General features: G+C 40.2%; 2 protein-coding genes across 4 annotated transcripts; both read left to right on the plus strand.

Annotated features, from left to right (window-relative positions):
- Nucleotides 1-195: 195 nt before the first annotated feature.
- LOC102785564 (oxysterol-binding protein 1-like) lies at nucleotides 196-14,989 on the plus strand. 2 transcript variants are annotated; one of them, XM_087837215.1, is made up of 17 exons: nucleotides 196-518; nucleotides 1,784-1,956; nucleotides 2,059-2,267; nucleotides 5,143-5,305; nucleotides 5,565-5,676; nucleotides 5,822-6,005; nucleotides 7,139-7,256; nucleotides 7,562-7,619; nucleotides 7,813-7,977; nucleotides 9,367-9,612; nucleotides 10,127-10,247; nucleotides 10,468-10,571; nucleotides 11,889-11,984; nucleotides 12,337-12,524; nucleotides 12,706-12,941; nucleotides 13,050-13,088; nucleotides 13,289-14,989. In XM_087837215.1, exons 2-17 carry the CDS (start codon nucleotides 1,820-1,822, stop codon nucleotides 13,429-13,431), a joined length of 2,319 nt encoding a protein of 772 aa, XP_087693341.1. In that variant the 5' UTR covers nucleotides 196-518; nucleotides 1,784-1,819; the 3' UTR covers nucleotides 13,432-14,989. The 2 variants fall into 2 exon arrangements, with proteins under 2 accessions (XP_087693341.1, XP_087693345.1); XM_087837219.1 differs by lacking the exon at nucleotides 13,050-13,088.
- A 1,475-nt stretch (nucleotides 14,990-16,464) lies between these two features.
- LOC102785851 (N-acyl-aromatic-L-amino acid amidohydrolase (carboxylate-forming) B-like) lies at nucleotides 16,465-19,327 on the plus strand. 2 transcript variants are annotated; one of them, XM_006807732.3, is made up of 7 exons: nucleotides 16,465-16,511; nucleotides 16,826-17,124; nucleotides 17,212-17,407; nucleotides 17,487-17,580; nucleotides 17,668-17,775; nucleotides 17,869-17,981; nucleotides 19,068-19,327. In XM_006807732.3, exons 2-7 carry the CDS (start codon nucleotides 16,865-16,867, stop codon nucleotides 19,311-19,313), a joined length of 1,017 nt encoding a protein of 338 aa, XP_006807795.1. In that variant the 5' UTR covers nucleotides 16,465-16,511; nucleotides 16,826-16,864; the 3' UTR covers nucleotides 19,314-19,327. The 2 variants fall into 2 exon arrangements, with proteins under 2 accessions (XP_006807795.1, XP_087695476.1); XM_087839350.1 differs by lacking the exon at nucleotides 16,465-16,511 and having other exon boundaries at nucleotides 16,625-17,124.
- Nucleotides 19,328-21,745: the final 2,418 nt, after the last annotated feature.

A 21,745-nucleotide genomic window follows, 5' to 3' on the forward strand; every position in this document is an offset into this window, starting at 1 on the left:
TCCTCTCAGTTGCGTTACACTAACATGTAAAGTCATTGTTGGTGGAATAAAGTATTAACCGTAGTTACCTTAACTGTGAACAGTGTAGCGACTGTTGCTTTATAAATGAATTACATGTGTCAAGATGGGTAGTTTGGCTTAATGCTAAACGTAGTTAGCCATAGCTGCGTGTTTCCACACGGAGACCCAGCACTGCTGCACCGGGTGTAACCAGCGAGCTAACATTAGGCTAGTTAGATGTAGCTAGCTAGCTATAGATATTTGTGGGTGTACGCAGCTGTAGAATGAACCTTATACACGCAAATATTGAGGGGCAGCAATAAAACGTGTTGCTGTCACTTCGTTTTAAAGTCGCACTATTGTTGCCGTCGACGTCTTCGGTCTGTTTGTTTGCCCCATTAGCTGCCTTGTGTTGGTCTGTTAGCCTCCTCAGCTAGCCAGTGTCGTATGGGTATCAGAGTTAGCAGTGACTTCACCCGGCTGCTGGTTGCCTGATCTTTCATTTTGGACACGTCAAGGTAAACATTTAGCCATCGGCGAGTTTGAAAGCTAGCTAGTGATGAAGCCAATGTTTAGCATTTGCTCTTCTTCGCAATGCTTTTTAAATATGCATACACTAGCTAAATAACTTGGGACAATCGTGTCAGATTGAGTTTATTCACTTTAAGCTCCTATCAGCGATGAATTGTTGTTACCGACACTGTCATTATCTTAACTGGGGCTAATGTAGGCTAACCTCTGTTGTCAAGTTCGTCAGTATGTTCAGATTTATCTGATTTATTTATCCAGTTACTGTTGTTAAAACCTGTTGTTGTTCTGTTTGCCCCTTAAATTACAGTAATTTTCCCTAAAAGAGAATTGGACTGAATTAGACTCAAATCTGACTCAAAACTGTTAATATTTGGACTATTTATCAGTAAGAAGACAAAATAACACTAAAAGTTTTTATTCACAAGTCAGTTCCCTCTTAATCTCTTCATCAGGCGAAAATAATAATTATTTTTGGTAAAACGTGTCACGAGTAGTCGGTATGTATTGATTTCTCGGCCGACCTTTGACCTGTCATTCCACACTCAAAGATCAGTGTTGACACTCATTAATAATCAATATTAAAGACTTTCAGCGTGGAAGTAGGGTTGTAGTCAATGAAAAGAAGTGAAATTGTTGGTGTTTAAGAATTTCAGAAAATGTGAATTTGACTTCACACAGTTCAAACTAACATTAAATTTGGACCATTGGTTTAAAATCCAGAGATATTCAGGTGTTTTATATATTCAGGTTATATAACAACTGTTAAAATTTACTTTGTAAGAGCTCAGTGAATTACATTTGTGGAACTTTTTTATAAAAAAAAACGTGTTCTGTCCATTGTTGTGCTGGTGAAACAAGTCACAATACTAAGACTGTATTTATATAGCACCTTGGAAAGCAGAGGTTGACAAATGACATCGAGAGCTAGGGGAAAAAAAGGTAATCAGAAGGTGAATGAAATGCAAACATGTTAACCAGAAGGCTTCACACGGGGGCCTAAAAAAACAGGATGAAAGCATGTGATTTAAAGCAAGATGCTGTTTTTGCAACCTTAGTCCTCAACCAGATTATTCCAAACCCAGTGCACCCACATTGCAAAAGCAATTTCAGTTAAATTAAAGCCTTGCCTGGGGAACTCCGAGAATGGTCACACCTGAGAATTCAAGGAACTGGCTCCTAATTGATTCACTGAATTACTGTATCAGCCAGTCTTGTTATGTAAATAATAAAACTTTCCATCTTCCCCCTCAAGGTCCCTCCAGTCTGTAGCTTAAGTTTAGGGGGTGTGATGTCAGAAGCCAAGACCCCCACTCCCACCCCTCCTGGAGACACATACAAAGGATGGGTGTTCAAGTGGACAAATTACATCAAGGGTTATCAGCGGAGGTGGTTTGTGCTGAGCAATGGGCTGCTGTCATACTACAGGTACACCTTTCTGTAGAACACTGGTATAGTTTAAGGATATTTCTCTTTTCTTTTTAGTTACTTTTTATTCCCAAAGTCAAATGAGGCTCTTCTGATTATTAGGACTCAGGCAGAGATGGGTCACACGTGTCGGGGCACCATCAACTTGGCTACAGCTACTATCACTGTGGATGATGCCTGCAACTTTGTCATCTCCAATGGAGGGGCACAAACGTATCACCTCAAGGCCAGCTGTGAGGTGGAACGTCAGCGATGGATCACTGCCCTGGAGCTGGCCAAAGCCAAGGCTGTCCGCATGCAGGCAGAGTCAGGTAAAACAGACTTAAGGGGAATTATTTAGTGCTTCTGTACATATTTACACGCATTTCCACTTTGTTAGGTACACCTTGTGTCTACTGGGCTGGACGCCCCTTTTCCTTTCAACAAGGTGCTGCAAACATTCCTCAGAGAATTTAGTCTGTATTTTCATTATAGCATCACACAGTTGCTGCAGATTTGTTGGCTGCACATCCATGATGTTTAAGCACATCCTAAAGGTGCTCTATTGGCTTGAGATCTGGTGATTGGATTCATTTGAGCACAGCGAACTCATTGTCGTGTTCAAGAAAACAGTTTGAGATGTTTTGAGCTTTGTGACACGCTGTGTTATCCTGCCAGGCAGTGTACTAGATGGGTACACTGTGGTCATAAAGAGTTGGACATAGCCAGCAGCAATACTCATGTAGACTGTGGTGTTTGAATGATGCTCAGTTGGTACTATGGAACACACTCTGGGACCTTTAGTAAAAACACCAGCAGCGGCCTGAACCATTGAATGTTGCAGCAGAAATCAAGTCTCATCAGGTCAATGTTTGTCCCAATCTTTGATTAGCCAGTGTGAATTGGAGCCTCAGTTTCCCAGGGCTCGTAAAATCGCTAGCCCGACGTCCCGGGGCTAGCGATTTTGCCAGTCGGGCTACCAAACTCTATCTCTGCCCTGCCCGTTGGGCTATCATAGGAAGGAAAAATATATGTCAGTGCTTTTGCATTCTTTCGGAAATGTAGCTGGGTAATTATGTCATTGGCATCGGTGAGCCACTGTCAATATATGACATATTGAAATCGCGCTTGTTTTTTTGCTTTCACTTTGCAATCGCGCGAACTGTGTATAGAGAGCGACAGCACTAAATGGTGAGTGATGATAATTTGCGCACCAATTCCTCTGACGTCGTGTTATCAATCGTTAGCTTACTACGCAAACATGACAAGTGAAATCTCCCGCAGCAAGCTTAAACATGTTAGAGGTTGATCGCGCAGAGAATCGCTGAGCGTTATGTGAGTGCGTGTGTAAAAGCAGCAGGATATATATTTTAGTTCTGCTGAGCCAAATAAGACAGGTCAGGGTGAAGACGTGACAGCCAAAGAAAAGCTTACCACAAAACGGAAAAGTTATGACAAATCAGACTATAAGGAAAAAAGAAAGTGCAGCTTTATGGTTTCATGGACAAAATAATTTCTGTGGCTGCAATATGACGAGCTAAATAACCAGGGCTGCACATAAGTGGTCCGCAGGTGTGCATTCGCTGTCAAAATAAAAAACGTGCACAAGATAAGAAGTTGCAACGCGTGTTTGCGTACATAGGATTTTGTGGAGGAGAACAGCCATTTGTTTAGAACTCTTAAAGATGTCGAAGAAGCTCCTTTAAGCAATTACTGTGATGTTCCTCCACCTCCAAAGAAATGTCAGAAGGAGTCCGAACCACAAAAGAAGCGCGTATTCTCGGAAAAGTGGTTGCAGGAGGTGAGCTGGCTTCAAACAAATGATGAACGCACAGAGATGTGGCGCAGAATGTGCCGTGAAAATCCCACTCTAGCGGACAAAAACACTGCCTTTTATATGGACGCAAACGCTGGTTGCAACTTCTTATCTGGTGCGCGTCTTTTATTTTGACAGCGAATGCGCACATGCGGACCCCTTATGTGCACCTGTGTAAATAACATAATGTTCTCCCGGGTGTGTTGTTGGTTTTCCCTCGATTTCTGAGTCGACAAGCGCCTTTGTTACTGGGACCAGTCATTTTAAGAAAGGCCCCCATTAGAACCCATGAGAAATGCAAGAAATACATTATTGCTCAGTCTGCAATATCTTTCCCAGAACAAACACCAATTGCAAATAACATACTAAAAATAAACCTGAAAATCTGTTTAGAACAGCTACTATGTTGCAAAGAGTGAACTACCACTGGCAAAATTTAGCAGTCTTTGCAAACGTCAAAAAGCAAATGGCCTAGATCTTGGTTCCACTTGCCTCTTACCCGTGACTTCAGTGGAAATTTCAAATTCAGGATCTGACACAGACTGATTCATGTTCTACACAGTTCTTACAAGTTCATAGAAATTTCTGTTCAATTAGAACCAGGTATTTGAGTTGATGATTGTAATTTTTATACAATGTTGTAATTTGTGTTTCAACTATTTTTTGATTAATGTTTTGTTTCTGTTACAATATTATACTTTAATGTATAATATTGTAACAGAAACAAAACAGGAAACAAAACATCAATCAAAAAATTGCTCTCTTTTTTATTCGGGCCACTTAAATTTATTTTGGGCTACAAAAAACTGAAGAGTCTCTGCCCGAAGGGCTACCAGGGATTTTGAAATTTTGCGAGCCCTGTTTCCTGCTCTTAGCTGACAGAAGTTGCACTCGGCCTGATCTTGTGCTGCTGGAGTCCATTTGTATGTGATGCTGGACGTGTTGTTCCTTCAGAAAAGCTCTTCTGCACACCTTGGCTTGTAAAGAGTAGTTATTTCAGTTACTGTTGCTTTTCTGTCAGATGAAGCAGTCTGACTGTCCTCTGACCTCTGACATCAGAAAGGCATTTTTTGTCCAGAGAACAGCTGCTCACTGAATATCTTCTCAACAGTCATGACACTTTCAGAGTCACTTAAATCACACTTCTTCCCCTTTCTGATGCACAGTTTGAACTTCAGCACGTCGCACTGACCAATCCTAAATGCACTCAGTTGCTGCCATGTGATTGGCTGATTAGATATTTGATATTAACAAGCAGTTCAACAGTGTAACTTAGAAAGTGGCTAGAAAGTGTATTTATTTATTTATTTAAATAATTCACGGGAGTAATTATGATAACTTTTTTTTAATCAGATATTTTTTTTCTTTGCTTTTGTTTGATTTCCTAACAGATGACTCGGGCGATGACTTCCCTTCATCGTCACCACGCATCACACAAGGTGGTGGGTCACAAAATTCAGAAGTCCAGTCTGCTCTCAGAACCCTGAGCAACAAAGTGGAGGATCTGAGCACCTGCAACGATCTGATCTCAAAGCATGGCTCTGCCCTCCAGAGGTCAGACTTGAACCCATTTTGCCTTGCTCTTTGCTTTAATCTTCAGACAACAGTCTCATTTATGCCTCATGTCTCTACTAGTCTACTATGTGAGGGGTAAAAAACAGCTCTAAATTTGAAGTTATAATTCTGTAGGTTTGGTAATTCAGTGCCATATTCAGATGTTTTGTACCATTTGCAGAAGAGTCCTGTTATAAAATCATTGATGTGTAAATTGACTACATATTGTCCAAACATCCAAAGTTCATATTTTTTTCAGGTCATTAGCAGAACTGGATGGTTTACGTCTGACTGGGGAGGCTGGGGATAAGATTCGCCAGGTCACAGAAAGAGCCACTCTGTTCCGCATCACCTCTAACGCCATGATCAATGTAAGTCTGACATCCTTCTTCAGTGTGTTGACCTCTGAGTTTTTAATATATAATGTATATATACCAGAGAAGACCTTGTCTATGTATTACTGCGCAGGTTTTCAATGAAACACATTGAAAAGTGTTTCAATGTTATGCTTCTCAGGCGTGCCGAGACTTCTTGACGCTGGCACAAACTCACAGCAAGCGATGGCAAAAGGCCCTGCAGGCTGAGCGTGAGCAGAGAGTGCGGCTGGAGGAGACTTTAGAGCAACTGGCCAAACAGCACAATCACCTCGAGCGAGCATTCAGAGGAGCCGCACAGGCTAATGCTAGTCCAGACAATAAAGGTAAGTTGTGATTCTGACAAGATAACAATGAAGTGTGAGTTAATGTTTTCAGAAAGTTTTTATTGTAATACCAGCACTTATTTTGTAAATCTTACTTCTGACCTCCATACAATAAGTAAAAAGAGTAAACTAACCCTGAAAATAATAAAAACTAAACTAAAACAAATTTTTCAAACAACAAAAACTAAACTGAAACATGAAAATCGATTCTGAAAACTAAATGAAATTAAACTGAATTCAAAACCAAAAGTCAAAATGAAATGAAAATAAAATACTAAACTATTATAACTCTTATCAGGTACATGTGGCGTACAACTCTTTCGAAATCAAAGATGTGGGGCCACCAACTGTTTGCATTCGACTTCGATTTCTGAACAAAACTCATTAAACCTCATTTCCCACAGAGATATTTTTCAGTGGTAATCCAAGAGCCTGTGAAAAATTTCATTGGCTTTTTATCAGGGGAACCAGGGAGATGCTAACTCCTGGGTGACCAAGATTTTCTGTGGCTGACATACGAGAGTCCTTGTGATCAAGCACTTAGCAAGAAAAATAGAATCAAGATGTGAAACTAAAAGAACATTATCAGTTTCAGTCTCATTAAACTTTTTAATTACTCCGTTATTGACTAAACCCCAATTTGAAATCCACTGGCAATTATCAGGTAAATGTTAAGTCAAGTTTTACAAGTAGCAGTACCAGTGATTACCTGATTCTGATTCCATGTAACCAGATGTGAGGAATTGCAACTTCCTGTTTTGTTTGTTTGTTTGTTTTAAATTTTTGTTTTAACACTTTAAATGCTCTGAATCAGAGGTGTCGAACTCCAGGCCTTGAGGGCCGGTGTCCTGTAGGTTTTAGATATCACCCTGGGTCAACACACCTGAATCAAATGATTAGTTCATTACCAGACTTCTGGAGAACTTCAACACATGTTGAGGAGGTAATTTAGTCATTGAAATCAGCTGTGTTGGATCAAGGACACATCTAAAACCTGCAGGACACAGACCCCCGGGGCCTGGAGTTTGACACACCTGCTCTATATTACATGTTGTTTTATTGTTTTTGTGATACCTGGAGAATCATCTTTAAGTTTCTGTATAGGGAAAACTTAGATGTTTGTTTGTGTTAAGGTGCTGCTGGGCCAGGAAAAGGTGAGGCCAGTGATGAGGATGATGACAATGAGTTCTTTGATGCCATGGAAGAAGCCCCCGAGTTTATCACTGTACCTGCGGACCCCCAGTTTCACAAGTCGGTATCTTTACCCTTTACCCGTCGGTACAGATTGACAGATGGAGTTAGTTGGGGGATTTCCCCAAGACTTTGTGTGTGGCTTGTCTTTGTTTTTATATATTTAGACCACTTCCTTGTATCACATTACTGTATGTATTTATCTTAAGTCAATCAAATTGTGTAATGACAGATTGGCGTGTGTGTGTGTGTGTGTCAGGTCATTTTTTTAAGCCTCTCTTTCCTCATATGTCAAAATACCTGATTAACTAGTAACGTTCACGTCACTAACAGAATCTATTTGCTTTTTTTTTTATCTCTTACAGAAGGTCAAGCAGTAATATCAGCGGCCTCAATAGTGAATTGTGTGCAGATGATCAGTCGGTAGGCCTCATTCTGTCCGAATCATTGAAATCTTATTATAATGCTGTATCCCATCTTTTAAAATAACACAGTCTGAATGAAAAGCTGCAGTAGGACAGGTGTTGTATGTATATTCTTTATACATGATTTTGTTGCTATGGTAATAAATCAAAAACATTTCCGTGTTATATTGATAAACGTTTCTGCTTCTTAGCTTAACGAGGAGCCTCTTGCGATGAACCAGGAGTCCCCCTCCCAGGAGCTGGTACCCTTAAAGAAGAGGCGGACACGCATCCCAGACAAACCAAACTACTCCCTCAACCTTTGGAGCATCATGAAAAACTGCATCGGCAAAGAGCTGTCTAAGATCCCGATGCCTGTAAGGATTTCTTGTTCTTACTGAACGTCCAGTCAGAGTTACTGAAAGCTTGTTGTTCTTCCATGTGTGCTTCGTTGTTCACCTGTTGAAGAAGACGTCTGATCAGCTTCATTTTGGACAGTCAGACTCAAAGAGTTTGCGTGTTAAAATATTTGTGTCTTACTCATAATATTCAATTAATGAAAGATTTGGGTGCCTTTTAACACCCCTCCTACCCCAAGTTAAAACCACATTGGAAATATGGTTTGTGTGCGTTTACAGTAAAAATACAAAATCTACGATAAGCTAACCGCGTCATTAAATGCCACCGCAGTGCCTCCAAAATGTCTGGCAGCAGTCAGTTCAGTGTGACGAAATTGGAACGTAGATACTGATCCCTGTCCTTTTTTCGGTGTAAGGGTTGTCAGCATTCTGCGAGAGCTTTTGAAGATCTTTATCGGCAAATCTGCCCAGATTTTGTTTATTTGTAGACTGTAGGTCACTTGTAGGATGTGGGTCTAAAATGAGCTACCATCACGGCTTTTTATAAGAGTCCAGACAAACTGATTTGTCAGACTGATCACTGCTGAGATAAATGGTCACATGTTTGATTTGGCTTTGTTCTGTCAACTTATCACTGCCATTGTGTCGCCCTGCCCCCACTCTAACAATAAAGAGTTTTGTCTCTGCCACATTACAGAGATACTTTGACACACGTCGACTTCCTGTAGCTTAGCAACACTACCCGCCAGGTCACTGCTGACCCATCTATGGTTGTGGTTTAGAAAATGGCTTGGGTCTTGCTTAAGCCAAAAGCTAAATTAGCAGATTTTCAGAAATTGGCAATACAGGTTTTCTGTTAAAAGCTTTTCTATTTGGTCTTTCCAAACAGAAGACGTTACCCAAACCATACCTGCACCTATCTAATAATCTACACATATATACATTTACTGAAGTGACACTACATAGCAAGTGTCAGTGTGTGTGATGGGCCTCGCTCACATTGAGTGTAGCAGAGTGGAGACAGATGCATATGCTGACAACAACTCTTAAGGTCACCGAAAGCGTAATAAAAACTTTCCAAGAAGTGAAGAGGGAACACAAACCTGACCACAGTTTGTGGTTAAGTCACAAACTACTGCAGCAAGTGTGAAATGGCTCAAAAACTGCTGACTCTTTGCTATTAGCTTCCTCTGTGCTAACAAAGCTCCAGAAGGAAGCAGTGCACTGCTGCAGATGCACACAGGACAGTATAGAACCGAATTGAACAGATCAGGCTGTGGTCACTTCTACCCAGTCTAGCTTTTTGAATCAGGTTCAGACCCACATCTTAGCCATGTGTGACGTTCGTTGCTGGAATTAATACATAACACAAATATAAAAGTAAATTTCAATCATTTTGCTTTCTAGGTTAATTTCAATGAGCCCATCTCCATGCTGCAGCGGTTGTCTGAGGACCTCGAGTACCACGAGTTGCTGGATAAGGCCGCAAAGTGTCAGAACTCTTTGGAGCAGATGTGCTACGTGGCCGCCTTCGCAGTGTCTGCCTACTCCACCACAGTCTACCGCACGGGAAAGCCTTTCAACCCTCTGCTGGGAGAAACGTATGAGTTGGACCGCAAGAGAGAAAGTGGCTACCGCTCCCTATGTGAGCAGGTGAGGGAGGAAAAAAAACAAGAGAATGGAAGTTTTCCAACCAAGAAGTGTAACTCAAGAGAGAGATTGAATGTCAGAAAGGAGGAATTAAAAAAATCCCACTGACTTGGCATTAGGAGAGAATCTTGCTTCCTTTTTCTGCGCAGTTGGGGTTGAACATGCTGGCAGGGAACCAGAATTACTATTATTAGTTTTTTAATATGGAGACATGAAGTGGCGACTTTTTTTTTTTTTTAAATCACAAAGTGCCATATTTCTGCCCCTTCTTGTCGTAAAATACACCAACCTAAAACAATCTAAAGTCACTGGTTGATCCTGAATAGATTATTTGTAGAGGAGGAAATCAAATGGAGGTTTATTGTGTGTGTGTGTGTGTGTGTGTGTGTAATAGCTTTCATGTCACATGTCAGATTTATGAGACTAAATGTCAGTCACACCTATTAGGGATGACTCAGACTCACAAAGAATAGGACTTGATGTTTTGTTGCATCTGAAAAACATTTTCTCTTTCCAGGTGAGTCACCACCCACCTGCTGCTGCACATCATGCTATCTCTGATCGTGGCTGGACGTTGAGACAAGAAATCACAGTTGCGAGCAAGTTCAGGGGGAAATACCTCTCCATTATGCCTTTGGGTAAGAGGCAAGCTAGTTTAGAAAAGAAAGCATACCAGTCTTCCATAGTGTCGAGGACAAAAGATGTACACACAACTATCATTAGAATTTATAAGTGACTAAAGAGTGTACCAGCCCACACCTTTCTTTAGTTGAAGCATAAAACGGTAATTACTAATGAACAAAGGTTTTTCTTTGCTTTTGTTTTTAGTTTGTTTTATATTTCTTTTCTTTGTCACAGGCACAATTCATGCAGTCTTTGAGAAGAGCAATAATCACTACACATGGAAGAAAGTTAACACCACGGTGCACAACATCATTGTCGGAAAACTTTGGATCGATCAGGTGAGACGCTCGGACACTTCGTTGCAGGCCTGATCTGCAGAGGAGGCAGGAATGAAGAGCAAGAAAGGATTTGTTATGACGCTCCTAACAAGGAAAAATAAACATGGGTTTATCTTGTACAACCAGCTTTGCCACGATATGATTGACATGATGTCTTTTATGGAGAGACAATAAAAAGTTTTCATGCTAGTAACTTTAACAAAGAAGTGACATTTGAATAGAGTTGCTGACGCCTTTAATCACTGCATTGATTCACAATTACATTAATATGCAGGGTGGATACCAAAAACAAAACACACAGAAAACTTTTGAAAAGGTTTACTTCAGCACATCCGTACACTTATCTAATCTCCTGCATGTACACGTGTACATGTTAGTCATCAGAGATGTGCATAACTCATTCTGTACAGATTTTTACGCAGGGTGCCCTTCCCAATACTGCCCTCCCATTTATTTGTCAGTTTGTTTAACAGCTTTAACTTAATTTAACAGGTCAGGTTCTCGATTGGTTCTTCTCTTATCTAAAATTTAGAAGTTTTCAAGTTTCACTTGGTAGCATCTGGGGTTCCTCAGGGCTCTGTCCTTGGTCCATTACTCTTTAAATTTTTGTATTTTTGTTTTGTTTTTAAATAGATATTTGTTGTCAGAGACTATTTTTCTAAAACACAACAAGCAACCCAGGAATCTGTACTCCGGTGACTTAGTTCACTTACAGTTCAGTACAGAATTACCTTTTAAAGTCCTTTTTGTTAATATAGCTCTCCGTCTTTAGGCCTCCTGGTACACCTCTGACTTGCTTAGTGTCTATAACAAGGTCAAACCTCAAACCTCTCAGGTCATCAGGAGCAGCTCTTCTAACTCCTCTCAGATTTAGATTCGAGTGTGCTAAGGGTGCTTTCTGTTAGTGCTCGCCTGTTCTTTGGAACAAGCTGCCTGCTGACCTAAAGGTCAGTTGCAACTATGCCTGCCTTCACAGACAGACTCGGGATTTTACTCTGTGTGTTTGTATGTGTTACCGTGTATTTTATTTCTTTGCAAAGTCTGATTTGTTTTTTATTGGTTAATCGCAAAGAGTTCACATGTAATGAAATGTGCTATATAAATGAATTTGCCATGGCTGGTTGCCATCACATAGCATTAAAATACCCTATTTCTTTGCTTCCAGTTCTAATTTTTACTCTACAGATAAAAAGTAGAGTAAGAGCATTGCGTTGCAGCATTTTAACTTGAGTGTGACGTAAAATTTTTATGTAGTCGATATCATCCCCACTTGTGATTTTTCCTTCCTCACTGTGTATCCCTGTGTTTCCCTTCCAGTCTGGTGAGATAGACGTAGTAAACCACACCACCGGAGACCGCTGCCACTTAAAGTTTGCTCCTTACAGCTACTTCTCCAGGGATGTAGCCAGAAAGGTGAGAAAGATGCAGAAGACCTGAATAGATTTAGTCTGTTTTTCTCTGACTTGCTTTGAAAGAAAACTCACACACAGTAGGTGCATCAAGTTTGAACCAACAGACAAATTTTAATATACAGGCTTTTCTTTGCCTTTATGACATTATTTGATTGTGTTAGCTGCTTTTACAGTCTCCTTTTTTGCTTCCTTCTGACAAAAAAACCCCTTTAGCAGGAAAATAAAACATCTTACGGTGTGTTATGATTTTAACCAAACTGCTGTTGTAAAATTTGTGCTTGTGCTCGATGGATCATGATGCTCTACTCTTCCGTTGGCTCTCTGTGGTAACCTCCCCTCCCTTCTGTTTTTAGGTTACAGGTGTGGTAATGGATAAAGATGGAAAGGCGCACTATGTGCTGTCGGGCACATGGGACGAGAAGATGGAGTTCTCCAAGGTGATGCAGAGCAGCCGAGGAGGCGAGAACGGCACTGAGGGCAAACAGAAGACGGTCTATCAGACCCTTAAAGCCAGAGAGTTGTGGAGAAGAAACCCTTTACCGTAAGTGCTGTTTTAAAAAGTAAAACCGGGCCATAATGCATTAGTTACGATTTAGAGGTGCGCACACAGCTTTCTGAAGCAGAAATAAACATTAGACCTAAACATGGATGGCATCAGTACCAGTATCAGGGTGTAGTTTTGTGCGACTGAAAGCGCTGCTGTGCTCTGTCATCCTCCTCAGCGATGGAGCAGAAACCATGTACTACTTTACTGCCTTGGCCTTGACCCTGAACGAGCCTGAGGAGGGCGTGGCTCCCACGGACAGCCGACGCCGGCCTGACCAGCGCTTAATGGAGGAAGGTCGCTGGGACGAGGCCAATGCCGAGAAGCAGCGGCTGGAGGAGAAGCAGCGCACCGCCCGCCGTGAGAGAGAGAGGGAGGCCGCAAGCCAACGCACCTCGAGTCAATCAGAAGAAGGTTAGAATCGAACTTGTTTGTGCTTCACTCCTCTCCTCTCTGCATGGGGAAAATCATGGAACAAAGGGGTAAAACGATTCTCTGTGATCTCCTTTTGTCTTCCAAAAGCTGTCGATGAGGACTCTGTTACTGATCCCTCCTTGAAAGGCAAGTATTCCTTTTTTTTTTTTTTCTTTCTTTCTTTTCTTTTCTTTTCTTTTCTTTTTTTTTTTTGATAAAAATCGATTAAACTGTCACCATTTCATGTGTAAATTCATGTTGCTCTAGTGAGACGCTCATTAACTTTCTGGGGATCTTTTTTTTTTTTTTTTTTTTTTTCCCCCCCTCTGTCCTTCCCTGTCTTTCAGGCGCACCTCATGACAGCTATCTTGCACTTTGGTTCGAGCGCTGCGAGGACCCAATCACAGGTGAGGAGATTCACATCTATAAGGGAGGCTACTGGGAAGCTAAGGAGCGCGGGAGCTGGGAGAGCTGTCCCAACATCTTTTGATCTTGGCATTGACTGCAAAGTGCCGTGAAGAGACACCATCAAAGGCCTGCTGTTCCCCTTCTCTGACGGCTGCTCCCCTCCAGTTGCTCTCTGTTCTAAGAGATCTCCAGGATGGTCACTGCTGTCTGATCCACAGGGAGAGCAGGGTTTTCTCTCCCTCGTCCCATATTTGATTTCCCCCTCGTTGCTGTCACATATCTGAGAGGACTGGAATGAAAATTTCTTTGCTGTTTGGGTGCTTTTGTGTTTTTTTTTCTTTTGTCCCGCTGAGCATGAGTGGGAGGATGTGAAACGAGCAGTGCTTCCAAATCAAGTTTGCTCAGTCTTTTCAGATCAAGAGTGTTTGATTTGAGGTGATTCGGGTTTTATTTTTTGTTTTTTGTTTTTCCTGTTGTCACCCATAGCATTGTCTGCTTTGGTAATAACTAAAAAAAAAAAAAAAGTGGGGCGGGGGGGTAAAACCTGATTAATATATACATTTATATACAGGTATGATTAAAAGTAATTTTCATTAAACTGTCAACTGGTGGCCTTCAAGACATTAGCAAGTTTTCTTTTGTTAATCTCTGATTTAGTGTCTTAACGTAATGAAGTGAAAGTTGTAGCGTGCTCGTATGTATGACTGCTTATCTGCTCTTCCATCACTTGACAACAGGGCCCCTGTGCAGTGCAGTGTGCTTTAAAAAAAGATGACCTTTCACACTATCATGTTTATAAATAGGTTATTTTTCTTTACCAAGGCCTAGTGGGAAGTATGACAGTGAAAATTGTAGTGTGACAAGGCCTAAAAAAACCCTTTCTTTGCCTTAGAAATGAAGAACCTGCACTTGTATTTACGTCCCACCTGAGTGGATACGATATTTACATTTGCAGCTGGTTTCTTGTACAAAATATGAAGACGTAATTAAGAAATGGGGAAAATTGTTGCAAATTGTCTCACATTATAACTGTTTACCTTAATAATAAATAATAAAACTACCCTTTTTTTTTTCACAATGCTGGAATAATATTTTGACATTTTGTTAATCAAGTGAACGGTAACAAAGTTTACTGTAAAACAAAACAAAACAAAAGACAAACAAAAAAACAAAACAAAAAATGGTTTTAAGTAGTGCAGGATACTTGCTGTGCTCTTGTATTGACTGTAAAACAGACAAATGAGTGAAGAAAACATTAAAAAAAAATACATGTTCATACATATGCAACTACATGTTGACACCAAAAACACAGGATATATGTATGTGTGTGAGTGTGTGAGTGTGTGCGTGCATTTCATAATTTTGTTTGTTTGTAAGTGTACTTAAAAAGTGAAGAATAAAGAATTGAAAATCATTGCAAATAACTGATTTTATAAATGTATAGAAATTCATATTGTAGTAGTAAGGTTGACTTTTTTCCCTTGTATTTTTGGTTCCTCATAATGTTGGTAGGCTGTCTTCATTTTCCAAAAAAAGGGAGTTTCAGTACTTGACTCAGATGGGCGAGGGACGTGGCATTGTTCAGTATTTTGTATTAACAAAGAGAAAAACTGAAATAAATGCTCTAATGTCAAACAGCACCTTTATATTGTTTTTTTTAAAATCTGCATTTCCAGGTTTTCATTCTTAAGGTTCACTAAATTAGTTTTTAAAACACATTGATACATAGTTTTATTTATTTATTTTGGTAACTTTTAAATGTACATTATCACAGTGGATTTTAAATGAAAGGGGAAGTGACTGAAGTGCACAGTGTAAGCTTTGGCTGATCCTGAAGGTGTTTTTGTTTATTTGGGATTTTCAGCCCAATGACGCTGCTTCCACTTGCATCTCTTTGAATTTGTATTTAAAGTTCCAGTGAACAGCTACCAAGCACTAGTTCAATACTTGGACTCAGCTCCAGATCTTTTATGTGTTTAATTTGTAAAGAAATAATACGGGAATAGACTTCATTCAGTCAGTTGACCAGGTTACTATATAACTTTTTGTGTTTTATATGTAAGGCTGTAATTCCTAAACAAGAAACTTTTGCTAAACCCCTTGAATTAAAGCTCAAAGTCTGGATTTCAGTCACAATGTATACTACATAATGGCAACGCAAATTACACGTAAAGGTTCAAAATTAAAGTCTGAGGAGCAGATTAGTGTATTTGACAGGTCAGCACTGAGTATATTATCTGATAAATATCACGTTTGAATGGAAAAATTGTGCTTTGTACAGGCATGCTGTTATATAGTTTGTCCACTAGAGGGTGCTACTCACCACAAAATTTCCTGCCTCAGAATGGATGTGTGTTACCTTGATAAAAATAAATAAAACTGGACTTTAAATGCCCTCTGAGGAAATAAGCCAAATGAACCACTTGTTAACAAAACTGGTATATTTTCATAGTAGCGCTGGCGAGAGGGGTAAAAACAAGCCTCCTGTGGGGGTTTTCCTGCTTTTGGAGTTTTCATGTACACTTCTTACACTTTTCATCACCTTTCACCAACAAAAGGTCTTTTCTTTAAATTTATTCTTTACATTTATAGCGTGACAATTATCTGTCCCTTCCCATTTGATTGATCCAAACACTTTGAAGCGCAGTTCTGATTGAGCTACTTTTACAATTAGTAAAAACTATTACAAAATTATTCATAAATTTGTATACTATCCACAAAGAGAGAAAGAAATACAGAAAATATGTATTTGAAAAGCCACCTGACGATAATAGAAAATCTATTTGACTTCTTATATGTACTTGTCTATAAATAGTCCGCCTCCCTGTGTGTTCCCTTTAAATCTCCTGCTTGCTCCCAAAGGAGTTGCTTCTTCTATTGTACACATCACAGGCGCCTCTCTTTGCTGTGTCATGCCAGCAGATTTATTTTTAGCCAGTTTTTTTTTTTTTTTGAAAGGCAGACTGGAACCTACCATCCTATACACAGGGCAGAGAGAAACAGGGAATACGGGGAAAGCTGGGGAGGGGCTTTTCAGCTCATCTAACTTGACTGATGCTGTGACTACAGGAAGCGACCGACACACTCCATCACACTCGGGACACACCCTTTCCCACCACACAGTGTGGTACAGTGCAGTGGACAGGAGGTGGTTGAGAAACGGTGAGAGTTTGTATAACAGGCAGCAACTGCCTGAACAGAGGGAGGGATGGGAATGCTGAATCAGTGAAAATGCATGAAAGCCTGGGAGAGGGTGCAAGAGGGTAAACGGCAGGGGGAGAGGGAAGAGAAAGGTAACAGCGAGGGGTAGACTGGGTAAGATGTACAGTGTGATTCCTTGTCGTTCATTCATCTATAATTTGTGAATATTGAGCTGGCAGTTCACCCTGATTTACATCAAGCTTCTCCTTAAGAGGCTTGGATCTCAGTGCTGATTTACAGTACAGTGCCTTTAAGCTGGAATTGTCCCTTTACAGTGTTCAATAAGTCAGGAAAGTCTCTCAGCTCTCAGTCAGATGGAGGTAGACCAGGTGGTGCCTTTGCCAAGGTTGCCCCGGGTCGCCGTGTGTGGAGGTACCCATGGCAACGAGCTGTCCGGTGTGTATTTGGTGCGAGAGCTGCTGAAACTGCAGAGAGAAGTTATGAAGAAAGAGCAAGAGGAGGACTCGAAGCCTGCGTTGGTGCTGCTGGTGCTGTCAAACCCGCGGGCAATGCAGCAGTGTCGCCGATACGTAGACACTGATCTGAACCGCTGCTTTACCCACGCCACCCTCAAGTAAGGCAGCGATCAGAGATAACACTCACGGTGTCAGTTGTAAAATCAAAGAGCGGGCTGCTATTTTGTATTTTTTTTATCCCCCAGTGGTCCCCTCTCAGACATGGCCCCCTATGAGATTATCAGGTCCCGAGAGCTGAACGCCCTGCTAGGACCCAAGGGCAGTCCGGAGGCAGTGGATCTGGTCTGCGACCTCCACAACACCACTGCCAACATGGGCCTGTGCTTCATCGGATACTCTGACTGTGACTGGATCTGCCTGCACATATTTAGACACCTGCAAGTGAGTAAACCAGCTCCTTAGTTTAGTGAAATCTTTGCGCCCTGCATGTTTGTGAGCTAAAATTTGAGGGTTTTTTTAGAGGGAGATGCCAGATACACCAATGAGATTCCTACATTTTGATGTGTCCAACAAAGAGTCCTATTCCCTTGATTCATTGGGAAAACATGGCTTTGGTAAGTTTTTACAGCTTTTATAAATCTAGTCTAGTCAAAAGTGGTATTAGTGCGTGATAACTCTCAATTTAAATCCTTGATCTGCAGCCATGGAGATCGGCCCTCAGCCCCACGGCGTGGTGAGGTCAAACATCTATACAGCAATGAAAGTGGGTGTCCAGCACATGCTCGACTGGATCCGCCTCTTTAACTCAGGTACATTTTTATAGACATATTACGAGCTGAGCTGAAACAATGCATCTTTGAGGCTCTCAGTTGGTTTCAACCACCTTCTCTGTTTATTACCAGGTAATGTGTTTGAGGGAGGATTTGTGGACGTGTTCACCATGGTTAAACACATCGACTACCCGAGAGACAGCGAGACCCGCAATATCACAGCAGCCATTCATCCTTGTCTCCAGGTACGGCCTGAGATACCTTCACTTAAAAGCAAAAAACTCCTCAGAACAAAACACTGAATTACTGCCAAGCAATTATGTAAGTTAGACATAACCACGGAGGCTGTAAAGTATGAAGAGGCGCACATAACATCAGAAACATAAACTTTATAACAATAAAGTACGACACATTTACAAAACGCAAACAAAGAAGAAGAAGAAAGGCCCTTTGTCCCAAGAAAAATAATCACAGTCTGAACTCAAAAGCTGTTTGTGCAAGAATGAATCAAGTTTTATATTTAGCCTGTCGCCACACCTGCTGTCCAGAAGTGATTCATTCAGTCAGTGCGCGTTTTCTTTTACTTAAACAATTACAACACAAGGTGAGGCCTCTTTTATGAAAGGAGCTTTGTCCCAGAGATGATACCTGTCAAGGGTTTGTGTTAAGTTGAAATCTTTGTTTCACCTATTTGGAATCCAAACGGAAAAAGATGGCCAAAAGTGACCGGATTAAAAATTAACAACTTTAAGTTAATTCATGTGGCTAAAAGGCAGGCTGACTGGGTCAATGCCAACCTCAATAGTAAAATAAATAAACGCAATAAATAAATGTCTTTATCCATTATACTTCATTCTGTGGTTTTTAAGGGAAATGTGTAATGTGGACGACATAGATTAAACTGCTTTAAGCTTTAGTCAACTGAAGAAACTTTAGTGAAAACTGAAATAAGAAAAAAAGCTGACTGCGCGTATTAAAAAAGCTGAAGTAAAAATAAAAATGTGCTGGAAATGTCTGGGAGTTTCATTAAATCTGTCAACACAACCAACCTGAGGAGGCTTTGGTAGAGATGTTTACTGAGAATGGGATGGTTGCATAACTATCAGTCTGGTATATTGTATTTTTAAACTGTTCTGCACTTCTTAAATTTAGCTCCTGACATATGACATATGATTTTTTATTTGCATTTAAAATAAGCACCTAGCATCACTTAATGATATTGCACTTTAACCCACTGGAGCTTTGTTATGGCACTTTTATGTATTTATGGTTAATCCTGTTAAATCCAACAGGTGCTGCTCAGCACCTAACCCATCTGCTTGTCCTCACAGGACCGAGACTTCTGCCTGCTCCACCCTGAAGACCCGCTGTTCCAGACGTTCTCAGGAGAAACAGTGAGGTATAAAGGCACTGAACCTCTCTATCCTTTCTTCATCAACGAATGCGCTTACTACGAGAAGGGCATCGCTCTCTCCCTGGCAAGAAAGAGGTGCATCACGATTCCTGCAATCCGGGTGCAGACGGAGCAGGAGCAACAAGCTAATGAGCAGGGATTTGCATCAGAAGAAGAGGAGTGAAGACGTTCCCAACACGAGAGTGATGGCTGAATTAAATTTTTACAAAAGCTTTCATTGAAATGACGGCATGCGTGATCTTTCACAGACATGCCACTGTGCATTCAGGAATTAAGTTTCTAGTAAGAATTGAATGTGTAAAAACAGATGGCATGAATTCATAAGCAATTTAATTATTTTAAATATTTAAATTAAAAAAATTGAAATTCACTACTGATTACTACAGCGATGATCAGGATATGTTCAAAATGAAGTGCAAAGAAGCTTGTAATAATATGACCTTTAAAGTACAGTCACTGTGTACTGTTTCAGGTTCCTTGAAATTAATAAGTCAACTGAGGAACATATATAGATCAAATAAAGAACATAAACACCAGATTAAAAACCAATTCACAAGAAAATTACTTTTTGAATGTAAGTGGTCAGCAAAACAAATTAGTGAATGAGCACTATTGTATTTTCCCCCTTTTCTACAAAATCCGTGAAAACATGATAAATATGATCAAAAAAAAAAAAAAGTACACTGGGTAAACAAATTATACCACAATCTGAACCTAAAAACTAGCATAAATTCTAAATGAGTAAATATAACTTGAGTGAAACAATTACGGAAATGTATGCAAAGTACGTTCCCCTGACGTCATGGGAACATACTGCAAAGACAGTAATCAGTGTCACTGCCTTTGTTCTTCCCGAGGCCAAATTCTTTCAGTCTGTTCCAAAGAAGCTACGTTAAAAGACCCATTATGAAACAACTGGCCCAGCTGACAAAAAGCATGTGCGTTTTTGTTATACTTGGGGTGTGCCCAGTATGTTACGCTGAAAGTGGATGAACTAAATAAATAAGGATTAGTTTCAACTGTGAATCATGCCAAGATATTCTTTTACAGATGACTACTACAAGCTGAAATGTGTACGATAGGTCCACATTCAAAATGGCTCTGCTCTGTTCCCCGTCTATCCTGACATGCTGAACAACCACAAACTGTATATAAAAGATGGACACTGTGACCATGCTATATCATTATAGTTTTCAAACCTTTTGACATTTTGTTTTAAAAAGTAAAACAAATCAACAGACTGAACCATACTCTGTGGAGCTATGGACATTTGATATTTGACTATTGATATTGTTAGCTGCCACAGTTAGCATGGCAAATCTATAATTCACTGTGACATAAAATAGGCTGGGTATAAAGCAAAATATTATACAAAATAATTTGCAATGTTATAATTACTTTGAAAGTATTTGTCAAACTGAAATTACATTTACATAAATAACCTACTTTTAGAACAATGTTCCCTCTAAGCTGTGCACGTGCGCAATTGCGCACTGCCGGCACGGTCTCTGCGTACAGAAATGAAATCTAACCTGAATTGAAATTAAAATAAATACGTTAACAATTCTGTTTTGCAGTGTTAGTCAGTGACTGGCTGCTCCCATATGGGATTAGAACAATGCCACCTTATCCCATAGTCCAGCCAATAATGCGATTCACATTCGCAGCTAATCAACGTGGTTGACAGGCTAGGCTTATGTGCCGACACCGGTGTTTTAGCTAGCAAAGCAGCATGGCTGATGTGGAGTAAAGCCACATTAATGACAATGTGTACAACCATTGGAGATGTGAGCAGGACAGACGGAACAATTGACGGAAAAAGTGTGGAATTTATGCCAGTTTTTAAATTGTGTTGATAGGCCACGTAAAACCAAACCAAAATCAAAAAATTATTTTGGTTTCCTAAACATGGCATTTAGATATTTAGGAAGGGGGGAAGTTTAGGAGTGTTTAGAGATGTCAGAGACATGCGACTTGCGACATTTAGCACAAATCTTGTGTAGTTAGTGTGCAGTGTAGTTAATAGTTTTGTTGTGTGTGTCAGAACAATGAGGCGACTGCTGAATGTTACAGGTGTTACAGGAGTGATACATCTCCTGTTGTCAGGCCTGCAGGTATCAGGCTGTTGTTCTCCTTTATCTCATAGTGGACAGAAATTATTTTTTGGAGTGGCACAAATAATTTGTGTGGCATCAAATTTGATGCAGAACAGCTGATTGTTCTGTAAATAGTTTGAAATGTTTATTTAAAAAAACACCTTGGCTGCATTTTTAGGTAAACAGCTGCAAAAAACTTTGTTTGCAAAACTCAGTAACTTTTTTGAAGAAGCAACTATATAATTAATTGCCCAACATTGGTCATTATATACTGTATTTTGCAGACACAGAGTTACAAGACTCTCTCCCAGACCACAGACTCATACTCATAATACAAGTCAGAGCTTTATAGGAAGAAAAAAAAAAAGAAAGTTGTGTTTTCAAAATTGGAGTTCAAGTTATTTTTACTTCCAATAGTGTTAACATACTATACAGGTCATGAACAATATTGTTTTTAATTTTCATTGTAAGTGGGCTAAAGCAGTTAATTAAAAGTAGT

This window comes from Neolamprologus brichardi, chromosome 3 (genome assembly GCF_056152115.1).
Source record: "Neolamprologus brichardi isolate AB-2024 chromosome 3, ASM5615211v1, whole genome shotgun sequence".
In the NCBI taxonomy this organism is placed as follows: Eukaryota; Metazoa; Chordata; class Actinopteri; order Cichliformes; family Cichlidae; genus Neolamprologus; species Neolamprologus brichardi.

Bases quoted from the DNA above. Each gene is read 5' to 3' on its own strand.
- LOC102785564 (XM_087837215.1), top strand. From the start codon at position 1,820: ATGTCAGAAGCCAAGACCCCCACTCCCACCCCTCCTGGAGACACATAC. The intron at 7,257-7,561 runs GTCGGTATCTTT...TATCTCTTACAG, and splicing joins GCGGACCCCCAGTTTCACAA to AAGGTCAAGCAGTAATATCA. The intron at 10,572-11,888 runs GTGAGACGCTCG...TTTCCCTTCCAG, and splicing joins GAAAACTTTGGATCGATCAG to TCTGGTGAGATAGACGTAGT.
- LOC102785851 (XM_006807732.3), top strand. From the start codon at position 16,865: ATGGAGGTAGACCAGGTGGTGCCTTTGCCAAGGTTGCCCCGGGTCGCC. The intron at 17,776-17,868 runs GTACATTTTTAT...GTTTATTACCAG, and splicing joins GATCCGCCTCTTTAACTCAG to GTAATGTGTTTGAGGGAGGA. The intron at 17,982-19,067 runs GTACGGCCTGAG...TTGTCCTCACAG, and splicing joins CCATTCATCCTTGTCTCCAG to GACCGAGACTTCTGCCTGCT.